At 43.5% G+C, this 14,791-nt stretch overlaps 1 protein-coding gene across 1 annotated transcript in view; it reads left to right on the top strand.

Annotated features, from left to right (window-relative positions):
• Positions 1–14,791, top strand: part of RYR2 (ryanodine receptor 2) — an 830,495-nt gene that overhangs the window by 618,587 nt on the left and 197,117 nt on the right. The window contains exons 50-54 of the mRNA XM_090044772.1: positions 2,114–2,254; positions 4,022–4,185; positions 7,714–7,792; positions 8,418–8,507; positions 11,239–11,376. Coding sequence (XP_089900898.1) covers positions 2,114–2,254; positions 4,022–4,185; positions 7,714–7,792; positions 8,418–8,507; positions 11,239–11,376 — 612 coding nt within the window. The remainder of the gene's footprint in view (positions 1–2,113; positions 2,255–4,021; positions 4,186–7,713; positions 7,793–8,417; positions 8,508–11,238; positions 11,377–14,791) is intronic.

A 14,791-nucleotide genomic window follows, 5' to 3' on the forward strand; every position in this document is an offset into this window, starting at 1 on the left:
TTTGAAATAGCACTCTTGCAAGTTCAAGTTTCTGCAAGTACCGTGATTTTATGCATGTAACAGAGATTTAAACTCTTTTACTATTAAATATCTGTTTCTTCTAAGAAGCCCTGATTTAAGCCAAGAGTTCTTCAACAGGAGAATGGTATAATTCTGAAAATACTTGAATCCGTGTCAGCTGTGCTTTTGGAACTTCAAATATGTACAGTTTTCTCTTTGATTGTTATCAAGTCTTCCCTTCCTTACCAACAGGATGTTTTTGAAGATTCTAAAATAATATGTCTATTTATACTATGAATATTTGCAGTTTTCTAGGTAGGATTTGTTCTGACAATTTGCAAAAAAGACTTCTATACCCCTTATACTGGCTGTAATTTTAAATATTTCATTTACGCGGAGTCATCTAATCTTCATTAGCCTATGCTTTTTCTCTAACATACCATTACAGAAAACTAGAAATAAGAATTTATTTGTTTAAGAAACTTGTCATTCCATCCCTGAGGAAAAACTCCCTACCTCACCTTCTTTGAATTAGAATAGGATTGGTTTTTGAACCACTTTGTAGGCATAATATCAGTCAACTATCAGGGCCGCAAAGAAATTTCCCCTCCACTGTTAATTATTTATTTATTTTTGGCTGTGGGTAGGTTAATGCTAAAATGTATGATGTTGCAACTTAGAAGGTACTTTCTTGGTAACTTGTCATTATAAGCAACTTAGGAGAATTCATGCCTTAAAGAAGAGAAGGAAGAGGCTTAGGGCTCCTAATGCACGGAGTCCATCTGCCCTAATTATCATGTTGTAGGATGATTCTAGTCTTATACCATGTGGACTGGGGGAGGAGTAATAAATTGACAGTAACCGTCCATTAGAGCAAACAACTGTAGGGTAAAGGATAACTGCACTGGACGAGCTGTTGTCAAATAGTTCCAAGAGCTGTTAAAATGTTTGCAGCATAATTAAAACCACATTCCAGTCTAGTCTCGTCCTCCCCTGCCCCCAGTGGTGTCTGGGTCACTTATTGACAGTGTTCAGAATAAAACCTAGAATGTGAGATCTTTATTCTAGTTAATTCCAGTTAAGAAACTGCTGATTTCAGTGAAGCAGGGATTTACTTAAGCAACACCAGATGTTAAAATAGGTGTTTCTTATGATTAAGAAGTTACATCTCTGAAAACTGCAACTCCCCCCTCACGCCCCACCCCCACCAAAAAAAACCCAACCCCAACAAAAAACATACAAAAACCCCCCAAATTAACTTTAAGAATTGGGATACTGTATAATCTTTAGATATCACTTATATTTCATTAATAATACTTTTCCTTCTGGGGTTCTACAAACATATAGTATTTTATGGTGCCAGTAGAAGTGTGAGGAGGTTGCTCCATGTGCTGAAATGACAGCGTGCTGGAGCAGACTTGAGTCTGCTGGAGAGTGCTAATTAGCACACTCCAGCCAGACTCATCTCATGTATCAGTCTCCCCGTGCTTCAAAATGGTGGTAGGGATGCTTTAACTAAAGCTCATTCCATGAGCTTTAGTTAAAGTGCCCCACCACCATTTTGAAGCACAGGTTGGCTGATACTCTGAGGGAAGAGCCATCCTGGCGGGGGAGGGGTGAATCAGGGTGACTGTCCTGGGTCCTGCACTTTGGGGGGCCCCACAGAGCTGGGCAGAGTGATTGTGGCAACTCTGCCCCGCCGGCTTCAGATCTGGCCACTTGCTACCCCTGCCCCTGCCACTGGTGCTGCCACCTATGGCAGTAGCGGCTCCTTCACATCCAGGGCACGAGGAATTGGGGCAGGGGTTGGGGTGGGGCTCCACATGAGCTGATTTGCTGATTTGCCCCAGGCCCTGCACCCTGCTTGGGTCGGCTCTGTCTGCAGGCACTTCAATTAGAGTAGTTCTCAGAGCCACACTAATTAAAGCGCCCCACCCCCAGAGCACATGTAAAAATGTCCATGGGGACTAGTGTGTTCAGAAATGCTACCCCTGAAAATGTATTGTTCTGGTGAGTAATTTTGGGGGGGATTGCACAGTGGTTGAATCCTAGGGTGAATGAAATAGAACACATTATATTATTTTTTATACTTTCAATCTATTTTCTGTTTTAGTTGCTGACAAATCATTATGAAAGATGCTGGAAATATTATTGTTTGCCAGGTGGATGGGGCAACTTTGGTGCAGCCTCTGAAGAAGAACTTCACTTATCCAGAAAATTGTTCTGGGGAATTTTTGATGCCCTGTCTCAAAAGGTAATTTTTATATCTATTTTTTCATGTTCACAAACGAATAATGAGCATTTATATTAAACCTACTTAGTTGAAATGTGGTAGAATGACTGTATTAATTATACCAAAATTAATATTTAGTTATTATAAATTATTCTAAATGAATTAAGAAAAATATATACATGAGAATTAATATGAAATTTTAACAAAGCACTGCATAGATAGGGAGAACTAATATAGTGTGTACTTTATTATGATATACTAGTGAATTGCCTGCCAAGAATGACGGGGAGGGGAGCCAGGCAGGGATGGAGCACTGCCACCCACTACCCCATGCTGCTGTTGCCTTCCAGGACCAAAGGCGGGGGTGGGGGAAGCTTGCCTCTCTGTCCCCCTCTGCCAGCACCCCATACCACTGCTGCCTCCAGCACTGCTGGTCTCCCCACCTCTCCCCCTCCCCCCGGCCCTGCTTCTCGGAGGTGGTGGAGCACCACCATAATGGGGACAGAGTGGGAGGCGGGGTCACTGAGGCCAGTGCTGCTGGCCTCACCCCCCTGCTCTATCCCTTCCGTCATGGCAGCGCTCTGAACTCTGTTTTTTTGACTAACCAATTAAAGTGCTCCAAGAGTGTTACAGATAGACAGACTAAGCCCTGTATTATATAAGAATTATGTAGCTAATCATAGATGTATACCTAAAAGATCCTTAAACAGTTTAGATATAAGTTTGTCAAGGAATATGCTTCTTTCATGATAACTATTATAATCCCTTTAAAAAGCAAACTGATATATATCTTATATTAAATGGCCTTCCTAGTTAAATCTTTTTTTAATCTATGTTTTTGCTACCCTGAAATCAGGCAGAATGACATTTGCAATACCGGGAATCCTCAACAGTCTTAAAAAATGCATTGGTTAACACCAAATCTCTTAACCCAGTGAAATTTTTAGTTCAGTAAACATTAATCCTTCTCCCCTCACATCTCCTAGGGTCCTACACCTCCCTATTTTCTCTGTCTGACGTTGGAAAGAAGAGGGGTGCTTTTGAATGCACCCAGAAGGTCATCAAACTCAGGCTGTTGTAGCCCAATGAGGGGAACATTTATAATTCTTGTTCATATAAATAATACTTTTCATTTCAAAGAACTGGTCAATAAGTATGAATAAGTAGGCTTCTGTATTGTATATTGTATGGTATAAATGGTAAAATATCTGTTATATAGTGGATCCAATAAATAACATCTCTTTAGGACTTTTTAACATGTTATAGGTTTTTCTTTAATACTATTGAACTATCCCAGAAGTCTCATCTGTGCCTTAACTAAGCAAGAGTTGGATAATGTTCTTGTACATTAAGCACCAGTTCTTTTGCCTTTTTCTGTGCGAAGGAGGAAATGTTTTTTGTTTTGTTGTGTTTTGTTTTCTGGTGCCTGACCTAGTTAGGATCTCTCTAGTATTATAAACCTTTTGGTGTATAGCAAATCCACGTGCTTGAGGAAATGTTGAATATTCCTCATTTTATTCTATTTATTGGACTTTGTAAGCACCCAATCTTGTTCTCATTGAAATTAATATTTTCCATTGATTTCCATGGTGTTATGCTTCATTCATAACTATAGCTTCAATATTAAGTTATTTTTGATTGTTGCTGAAACAGTTTCTTTTATTTTCAAAAAAGAGATTTGATTTCACATTGTGCAAGATTGGTTTCATGTACAACTAGATCAATTTTTCCAATAATGAGCCTGATATCCATTCACCAGTATTGTTTTATTTCATGTTTATTCCACAGAAGTATGAACAAGAGCTATTTAAACTGGCCTTGCCTTGCTTGAGTGCAGTTGCAGGGGCTCTACCACCAGACTACATGGAATCAAATTATGTCAGTATGATGGAAAAACAATCTTCAATGGATTCAGATGGGAATTTTAACCCGCAACCTGTTGATACATCAAAGTAAAGGCATTTTTTTATAATAGCTGCTTTTACCATTAGTAGACATGAAGGCTTGTAAATGAATTAAATGTATTTAATGTATTAGATGTAAATGTATTAAATAACACTCTTTCATCCATCCCCACTTAATTAGAATTATAGAAAATTAGGGTTGGAAGAGACCTCTGGAGGTCATCTAGTCCAAACTCCTGCTCAAAGAACGACCACTCCCAACTAGATCATTTCAGCCAGGGCTTTGTTGTAATGGGCCTTAAAAACCTCCAAGGATGGAGATTTTATCACTTCTTTAGGTAACCTGATCCAGTGCTTTACCACCCTTCAAGTCAGAGAATTCTTCTTAATATCCAACCTAAACTTCCCTTGCAGAGAATTAAGACCATTATTCCTTGTTCTGTTATCTGCCACCTTTGAAAACAGTCTAGCTCCATCGTCTTTGGAACTACCCTTTGGGTACTTAAAGTTTACTATCAAACAGTGATGACACATAGGGGGTGTATGTGTACCCCCTGAGAGTGCCGATGCACCCCCTGACAGGCTGCACTCGCCGCTTAGGTGATGGGTGAGGGGGGGCAGTGGGAGCACTGGTGCCCCCCCTGCAAGTACCGGCCAGGGAATGGAGCACTGTTGTGTTCCCAGAAGCAGCTGCAGCCATTCCCAGAAGTGGCTGCAGTGATCAGCTGCAGTGATTGGCCACCTCATGGTTGGCCGTGGGGGGACCCCTCCTGGCCAGTGAGATCACCCACAGGGGAATCCCCTCCTGGTTGCTGACATCTCACTGGAGGGGCACATACCCCCCCCCCCGACTAAGGTGGCACCACTCACCCATGCTATCAAATCCCCCCTCAGCTTTCTCTTCTGAAGACTAAATAAGCCCAGTTCCCTCACTCTTTCCTCATAACTCATGTCCCCCAGCCCCTCACCATTTTGGTTGCCCTCCACTGGACTCTGTCCAATTTATCCACATCCTTTCTGTAGTAGGGGGCCCAGAAGTGGACACAGCCCTCCCAATATGGCCTCAACAGTGCTGAATAGAGGGAAATAATTATTTCCCTCGATCTGCAGGCAAGGCTCCTACTAATGCAGCCCAGTATGCTATTCGCTTTCTTGGCAACAAGGGCATACTGTTGACCAGGGGTGGGCAAAATGTGGCCCACCAAGCCATTCTATCTGGCCTGCAGGGCCCCTAAAACATTTAGAAAAGTAATAATTATCTGCTTCTGGCTGCCTGTCATGCAGCTTTCGATGGCTTACCAAAACTCAGTAAGCGAATCTCCACCCAAAATAATTGCCCACCCCTGCTGGTGACTCATATCCAGCTTCTTGTCCACTGTAACCACCAGGTCCTTCTCTGCAGAGCTAATCCCTAGCAGTAAGCCCCCAGGCTGTAGCAGTGCATGGGATTCTTCTTTCTTAAGTGCAGGACTTCGCACTTGTCTTTGTTGAACCTCATGAGATGCCTTTTGGCCCAATTCTCCAAATTGTCTAGGTCACTCTGAACCTAGCCCTACCCTTCAGCATATCTACAACTCCCCTTTGTCTCCCCACCCAGATTGGTGTCATCTGCTAACATATAGACGATGTGCTCCCTCAACATAAAATGGGTATTTTGTCATTTCTAAAACATGAAAGACAGCACAAATCACTGTTCCTTGGACACCCTTGCACATTTTCAGACATTTTCAGCCTAGAGATGTAGTAACCTCTTTTTTCTTTTTTTATTGTTCTATAAAGTACCTACCATACTTTTGGGAACTACAAAGTAAATGGCTATGATGATGACAGTCATGAATATGTAATAGAGGCGAGATGCTAAACCCCTGTTCCTATTATTGAAAATATAAAACTCAATGATGACCTTACCTTCATGCAGCGCCTTTTTTCTTGAAAGATTCCGAAGTGTTCTACTCTTGTTTTAGCTGTTTTTGTACAGTGGGACAACATTGTAGAAGTGGGCAGAAGGAATTTTCTCCATTAATTTATACACCTTGAAAAGGCAGCCAGAATCCCACTGCTTGTGTCCTTTGTTTCCATTGCTCACATACATTATATACATCAAGTGTGCTTAAGGTGCAAACTCATGACTTATGTACTACAGAGTGATTTTCCTTCATTGAGGTGAGTGTAGGAGATGTATGGTTAGAGATTTACCAAAATTGCGATTTTGCATTTTTCACAGAAAACATGAAATCAGGTGCTTCCTGCAAAAAACAGTGGGTGCCATGTTTTTAGTAGGCTTGCTGGAAAAAACCCAACATAGCAACTTAACAGCAAATAGAGAAAAGGGCAGGAAGCCCTGCAGTCTTGGAGCATAGTGGAAAGGAGCTGCTTACAGCAGGTGGCAGGGAGAGTGCAAGCAACTGCACAGGGGTCTGCGGAGCCTCAACCCAACTCATTTTCGATGGTGGGTGCACGTGAGGGGTAGACGGTGGGGAAGGGGCTGTGGTTGCACTGCCCTCAGCTCCTTCCCTGCCATCTGCCCTGAGGTGCTCATGCACCTGCTGGTGGCAATGAGCAGAGCTGGGGCTGCGCAGAGCCCAGTGCAGCCACTTGCAGCCTCCCAACTGCCTGCCACAGCCAGCTTGGGCACAGGCCCCTTCCACCAGCCACAGAGCCTGGGCTGCTTGCAGCAGGCAATACAAAGGTTGCAAGCAGCTGCACCTTGGTCTGTGGAGACCTGTGATGGTTTCACCTGCACCTTTGGATGGATGGAAAGGAAGAGGATGGGGCTGCACTGCCTCTGGCCTTTTACCCACCATCCACCCTGAGATGTACTTGCAGAGTTTAATTGAAGGCTTGGATTAGGGATGGCCTGAAACTATATCTTAATTACCTTGATTAAGCCTGGGAAAACCATTAATCCACACTTAATACTATGCGGATTCATGGCATCCCTGGGTTTGATCAGGGTAATACACTTACAGTTTTGTGCCATCTGCCAATCTGCAGGGAGGGACAGGACTGCTGGGGCCCCTTGGCCAAGCAGAGGCATGGGGGTGTCTGCTGTGATCAGCCAGACAAAATGGTGACTGGCCCTGCAATCTCCTTGTGAAATCAGCTGCCTGCCTCCTTGAGGTGGGTAGACCCCTACATATGGTATACAGATTTGTGTTAGTGCAAGTCACTCCATTCTAAGATAAAGTGACCTCTCACAAAATGAGGAGTAGCTATGTATAGTTGTACTAATAATGTGTCTGTTCCATTTCTCAGTTTATTCTCGGGTTGTCCTTCGCAAAATGACTTCTCTGCCCCTTAGTGCCCAGGCTTCTAACAGTGCTGACTTGTGGACAGTTTGCTTGGAAAAGGTGGTTGTGTGTCTGCTCCTTCCAATCAAATAAATTTATTAGTGTAAAATGCAGAGTAAATTATTCCATAGTAATTATGCATCAGTTTGTATAGTAGGAAACCAACACAACAATCCAGTTCACTCAGCTGTATGCAATGTTAATAATTTTTCAGAATTGTTCTGAAAAAGACATTTACTTCGAATGTGCAATAATTTTAATGTGACACTTTTCTTCTTCCTTTCAGTATCACTATTCCTGAGAAGCTAGAATATTTCATTAATAAATATGCAGAACATTCACATGATAAATGGTCCATGGAAAAGGTAATATTTCTATTAATATTCTATCAAGACCAATTCAAGAATTTATAAATCAGTCTGTTTAATGTTCTGGAGGTTGTACTGTCATATTTTGTAGTTTGTACCAATTGTACCACATTGTACCAATTGTGTATAAATAACAATGCATTCTTACTTTCTTCATAAGGGTTGTTTTTCCAGGCATTCTGCTAATGGCATTGATTCTTTCACAGCTTTGCCATATCACTATTTCCTCGTTTATTAGCTTACACATTTATTTTTTTAACTTTTAATGTTATAAAAGTATTTTGCATTTTTGTGAGCACCACAGACTTTGCATCAAAATCTATTCTTGGTGGAAGAACAGTAAACAAAATATATTTAAATGGGTTGCTTAATGTAAATGTTAAAATTATAAGGTAATAACAAAAGTCTAGATATTTCATTGTGAAAGGTGGTACTTCATTAATTCTGCTGTCAGAAACCTATTCAGATAGGTTTGTGAGGGAATGTCAAACAGAGGAAAAGAAGATTCTGATTTAAGAAAGAAAATAGTCCTGGTAGACACATTATCCCAATTATTTTGCCTAAATAAATATAACATTTCTAATCATACTTCTCTCCTATTCCGATTTCCATTTTTTTTCAGTTTGCGAATGGTTGGATTTATGGTGAGATGTATTCTGAGTCTGCAAAGGTGCAACCTTTAATGAAACAATACAAATTACTATCAGAAAAGGTGAGGATTTTTTTCTTTCTTCTTTACTCAGATGTTTCTAAAAGTTTTTCTGTTGTTAGCTTGGAAAAATAGGCAGCTGGCCAAGTGGTCACTGTTTCTTGATGTATTAGATGTTTTTGATTTACCTATCCTGTAAAAATCCATATTTTTGGTTTTAGTCTGTTTGGTTTGAATTTGGCACAGACAAAGCTTCTTGATACTCCTGGTAATTAAGGGCCTTGTTGCATGGTAATTTTGAGTGGCTCCTGGAGCTCTTAATCCCTGGATTCACCATATATAACACCTGAAACTGGTTTTAAGCACGCTTTAGGCAGCTCAAAGTGATACCACTCCAGGCAAGGATTGTCTCTATGCTACCCAGCTTGTGTTACACTAAGGTGCAGCCATGCTAGGCTACATTTTAGTGTAAACACACCATGCACCTCCCTTCCTCAATCAGGTCCACTGACTTCCCCATCCCCAGCACCCAAGATCCCCACTCACTGCCCCCCAACCACTTGTCTGTCCATGCTGTCTGCCCTAGGGGAGCAAATGAAAGGGTTAAACTGCATGTCTTGCTCCTGCTCCCTGGGCCAGAAGAGCAGCAACCCACCAAGTGGTGACCAGGCAGGGAGGTTAACCCTTCCCTGTCTGTTCTCCTGGGACAGACCCTGCAGGCAGCCACAAGTAAGTAATGCTCCAGGGCCAGGGGGAGGCAGGAGGCAAGGAAGCACTTCAAGAGGTGTGGGAGGGGAATCCTGGGGGCAGGAGGAACTGGGGAAGCCCTGGGGACTACAGGGAAGCCCAGAATAGGGGAAGGGAGCAGGAGGAAATGGATTCTTACACTTCCGTCCTCCAGGCCCCTTCTGTCCTACAGTGTGGCTGCTCCAAACTCAAACTAGCACTAACATCTATCAACATTTTTGCAGCTTGCAGTGTAAGGTGTAACAAGGCCAAAGTGGGCTTTGTGATAATGGAGTGTGCACAAAGTACTGTCATTATCAGGATCAGACCTATGATACACAGAGTACTGCAGGACTATATTTCCTTTTCATAACTCCCTTAAATGATGCTGAAAGTTTCATCTCTCATGTTTCCATATGATTTGGTTTCAGTGGGGGGCATCTACACTGAAATTAGTGTGAAGCAATAAATTTTACTGCTCCCAGGTGCAGCATCCTGACAAGCGCCTGGGACTGCAGCAATTGAGCACAGCCCCAGATGGCAGAGGGTCTGGGGGTCTGCCTGCCAGCCTCAGGCTGTTTCCTCTAGCTTAATATGCTGCAGAAGGGCTGGCCAGGGCATGAGGGTGGTGTAGTGCAGGGCTAGCTGGCAGGCAGCCCCCATGCTGCAGCACCCATGTCTGCTCCAAAATCAAGCTGCCACATCCAACCTCTTCACCTTCTACACATGCATTGCAGTGGAGTAAAGTACTCAAGGCTCAGCCCTATGGCCTATAGTATTTAACATCATCAACAATGTGGACATTGGTGTCAGGAGTGGACTGGCCAAGTTTGCCGATGACACCAAACTCTGGGGTAAAGCATCCATACCTGAGGGCAGGAGGGTGATCCAGGCAGATCTTGACAGGCTTATGAAATGGGCAGACAAGAACACCGAAAAACCTTGGGAGGAAAAACCTGCAGCATGCTTATAGGCTTGGCAGTGCTACGCTGGTTAGCACTACAGATGAAAGGGACTTGTGGGTCATGATTGACCACAAGATGAACATGAGCCTTCATTGTGATGCTGCAGCTAGTAAAGTGAGCAAAACACTGGCTTGCATCCATAGGTGCTTCTTGAGCAAATCCCAGGATGTCATTCTCCCCTTGTACTCAGCCTTGGTGAGGCCATAGCTGGAGTACTGCATCCAGTTTTTGGCTCCACAATTCAAAAATGATGTGGAGAAGTTTGAGAGGGTGCAGAGGAGAGCCACTTGCATGATCAGAGGTCAGAAAAACAGACCTTATGATGAGAGGATGAGAGCCACAGGACTCTTCAGCCTAGAAAAGCGCAGTCTCGGGTGTGATCTGGTGGCCACCTATAAGTTTATCAGGGGTGCTCATCAGGATCTGGGAGAACGTCTGTTCACCAGAGTGCCCCAAAGGATGACAAGGTCAAATGGTCACAAACTCCACCGTGACCGATTCAGGCTGGACATAAGAAAGAATTTCTACATGGTCCAAGCTCCCAAGTTTTAGAATAGACTGCCACTGGAGGCGGTTCAAACACCCACTTTGAATACCTTTGAGACACATTTGGATGCTTATCTTGCTGGGATCCTGTGACTACAGCTGACTTCCTGTCCCTGGGGCAAGGGGCTGGACTCGATGATCCTCCGGGGTCCCTTCCAGCCCAAACGTCTATGAAATCTATGAAGAATAGTGCTTGTATCTGGCAGTACTATTCTGTGGCAGAGTAAATTAGTTTACTCCGACCTAATAGTGCTTCACATGTAGATGTGTAGACTAGTCTACTCCTCAGTAAGCAACTTAAGTAGATATACCCAATAAGTCATTCAAAGATGCACTGTTTTCCTTACTTTTTTGTTGGCCTCCTCATCCATGCATCATTCTTAATTGTGTCACTATACAGAGAGGCTAGATTTGCAGTTTGTCTTACTTGATATAAATTTGAGGTGCAGTACAATGCAGTGGTGTTCTTGCACCTGTCTGGAAGATTTTACTCCCTTAAGTGGTGCATAATTAACAAGACAGTCATTTCCCTTTCACCTCCTGTGTGCTTTTCCTAGGAGAAAGAAATTTATCGGTGGCCCATCAAGGAGTCTTTGAAAACTATGCTAGCTTGGGGATGGCGAATTGAAAGAACAAGAGAAGGAGACACTATGGCTCTTTATAACCGGACACGTCGCATATCTCAGACAAGTCAAGTGAGTGCTGTGTCAGACTTCAAGTTGCTTACTGAAATACTAAATATATAGACAAATGCAACAAAGGACACTGATCCTGATACAAGTAATATTCTGTAGTGATACAAGTTAGCTAAATTGTCCTAATAGTAACCCTCAGTGAAGAGGGCTAAAATTGGAGTGGTTTTGTTTCTCATGTATGCTTAATAATCATGCAGCTGGAACAGTTAAATCATAACAGGTGCTTCAAAATCCCAAGCAGCACCTCTCTGTCCCCCTTTAAAGCTAAAATGTAGTTTTCCGTACTTAAAAGTACTTGTTATTGTACTTTTAATAGGAGTGTATATTTAAAATGCATGAGTTAAAGTCTGCCTTGGAAGTTCTTGTGCACCCTCTGTTTTCCTCTATGTAGCATTCACTTAAAATTGGAAGATATAGACAAAGGCCCTAAATTGAGGTGGTGGGTTTTTAAAAACACTGCTCCAATTTAGGGCCCTTTAAACCACCATGTTGTGCACACACCTGAACTTACCTGCCTCTCTGATGGTGGGGGGGGGGAGGATGCGCTGCAGGTGGACAGAGTGTTCCCTGGGCTGGGGGAAGGTGTGGGGAGAGGTTTGGTGCTTTCCTCCATGGTGGTGATGCCTCTCCCCCAGTGGCACCCACCCACAGGCACCCAGCTCGAGTGGTCCTGGGGAGCACTGCAGCCATGGGGGGAAGCACCGGGCTCCCATGCAGCTCAGGCAGGCTCCAGAGAAAAAAAAAATCTTGGGCGGAGCCTGCTTTCCTCGGCTGCTGCCAGGCTGCCTGCCTGAGCTTCCTGCAGAGCCCCTGAGCTGCACGGAGTCCAGTGCTTCACTCCACAGCAGTAGAGCAGCAAACTACTCCGCTGTGCCCCCAATCCTTATGCTGCTGAATTTGCTACAGCGGCTGGAATTACTGGACAATACACCACCGATATGTGCAAACATCAACACCATTAAACAGGTGGAAGAGCATTTAACCCGCTTTAATGTGTCATGCACACACATGCCCCTCATTTCGTCTGCACATGGCCAAAGTTAAGACGTAGTTATCTATATTAGTCTGAAGTCAGTCAAAAGGTTGGGCTGATATGCACCTTTATAGACAACTAAATAAGATATAAAGAATTTTGGTTCACACACTTTTGTGAAACCAAATTAACTTAAGCAGATGATGTGAAAAGACAACACAGAGCACAGTATGAAATGGAGTAAGTTGATGAGAATATAATAGGTGGGAAAGCAGGAGAGAGGGATAGTGGGGAGGGGAACAGTGTGAGAGGCATACAAGCAAAGAACCCACAGGAACAAAGGAGTTGCACAATTTAATCAAGGTAATGGTTATGTAGAACAGTGGATTAGTCACCTGGAGTCCCTTTGATATTATATTCATTTCCTTGCATCTGGTCAGAAAGAAAATACCTGAAAGAGACCTCTATTAACCTCTTTTTCACTTTCTCAAATGTCCTAAAAAAAATCTTGGTTTCAGTTTAATGTTCCATGTCTGGCAACTTTCCAAACATGAAAGTGTAAATAAGATCTGTTCCCAAATTTTTACTGAAATCAGGGAGAAAAAAAGCTGCTTGTGGTATAACAATATGGAAATGCTGTATTAAAACACTTACTTGTCTTAAAGAGAGTCATTTTTTTACTGGCTATTCTGTTGATTTGATCTCATTGTAGGAACGGTTCCCATGTAATTTACTAATAGATGTGTTTTTTTTAACAGTTATTAGAGATTGAAAAATGTAGTTTATGATATTTTGACTTTGTTTATAGTTATTTATGAAAAGATATGTAAATGTGATATATCAATGTTATTTTCATATATGGATATGGTTTTGTTCCAGTATTTTTACAGAATTCCAGAGTTGCTGAGCCTTTTGGCTGTACAAGCACACAGCAAAAATCATTTTAAAGGTGTATGTTTAAATCCTTTTCTTCTTAAAAAGTCAAAGAAAATTATTACACTCAAGTCTATAATATACCACTAATATTATAATTTTAAAGGCTCAGTATTCTGGACATATGAAAGGTAAGGTACTTCTATGGTAACAGGTTGCTAATATTGAACATATAAATAATTTTGCTCATTAGATATAATGTTAAATATATTTTTATATAGTTGTGCCTCTGTTCTGCATAGTAACAAAAGATATCAATGCTGTATTCACAAAGGAAAATTGACGAAGGCATGCAGAAGAATGAAAAACAAATATGGGCAGGGATACGATTTTAAAGGCTGGGGTAGAAGTTATGCTAGTTTAAGTGATCATAAACTAGTTTAAACCTGTAACAGAACAGAAGTTCAGTGCAGATAAACCAGTTTCAAAATGGCTGAAACTGGTTTCAGATAAACCTGAATGTAGTAGCAGACATAACTTACTGAGGTTAAACTCCTTTATGGAACTTCTTTCCCAGACCGTTTCCTGGTTTAAGTTAAATCAGAGTCCCTCAGCATCCCAGCATGGTCCACAGCCTTGGGTTGGGCTGTGTTGTCTTCTCCAGAGAGCAGGGCTGGCCCTACCCCTCTACTCTCCACCTGGAGCAGAGGTGAGAGCATGGCCAGATGCTTGCCTGGCATTGCCTACTAAAGTGAAGGGGCAAGGAGGGGACCACTGGGGGACCACAGTTGGGGTCGGCCATCTCTGGCTGCTGCCTTTGCCTCTTTCCTCTGCACAAGCGGAGTGCCCCCTGATGGGCTTCTGCATGCCAGCCTTGCAGACTCCGGCTTGGGTCCCCCAGGGGGAGAGGGGAGGGGAGGGAGGAATAAGCTCCCTCCCTGCCCCTTTGCCTCAGGGGGCCGTGCTGGGCTGATGTCTGGCTATACCTAACAAGGATCCTGACAGGGGCAGAACCCCTGTGGTATCCCAGAGACCTCAAGCCTCTTCCTGGAGGGGAGGGGGCAGAGCTGCACTGCAGGTAGGAGTGGGGCAGGTCAGGTGGTGGTCGTAGGCTAGTAGGGGTAGCTATGGGGGCTAAGGTGAACATTGGGGTGGCCATAGCCCCTCAAAACCTCCCTAGAGCCACTGCCACTTAGTCCCCCATAGCCACCCTTCCCAGCCCTGCCTCCATTACCACTTACCCCAGCTCAGCCCCACAGCCCCTGTTCTGGGTGGATGGTGGGGTTAGGCCAAGTCACAGGGGCAGGGCTATTCCTAGCCAGCTGTTTCAGGCTGGGGCTATGGGAGCTGTGTGCCCAGGTTGCTCCCAGCTCCTCACACCCAGGCCAGGCTAGGCTGTCAGGGAGCCACTGCGACGGGCAGGGTTCTTCCCCTGTACTTCCTCTCCCATCACGGGGCAGGGGGAGGAGGGCTCTGTGCAGCACTGCTTCAGTTGCTGAGCTGAACTCAGTGGGCTCTCTTCCCTCCTCCTCCTCTGCTTTGCTGCAGAAGTGGGGGTATCTGTGTAGT

Source organism: Crocodylus siamensis, chromosome 1, assembly GCF_052110815.1.
Source record: "Crocodylus siamensis isolate JL-2025a chromosome 1, ASM5211081v1, whole genome shotgun sequence".
NCBI lineage: Eukaryota > Metazoa > Chordata > Crocodylia > Crocodylidae > Crocodylus > Crocodylus siamensis.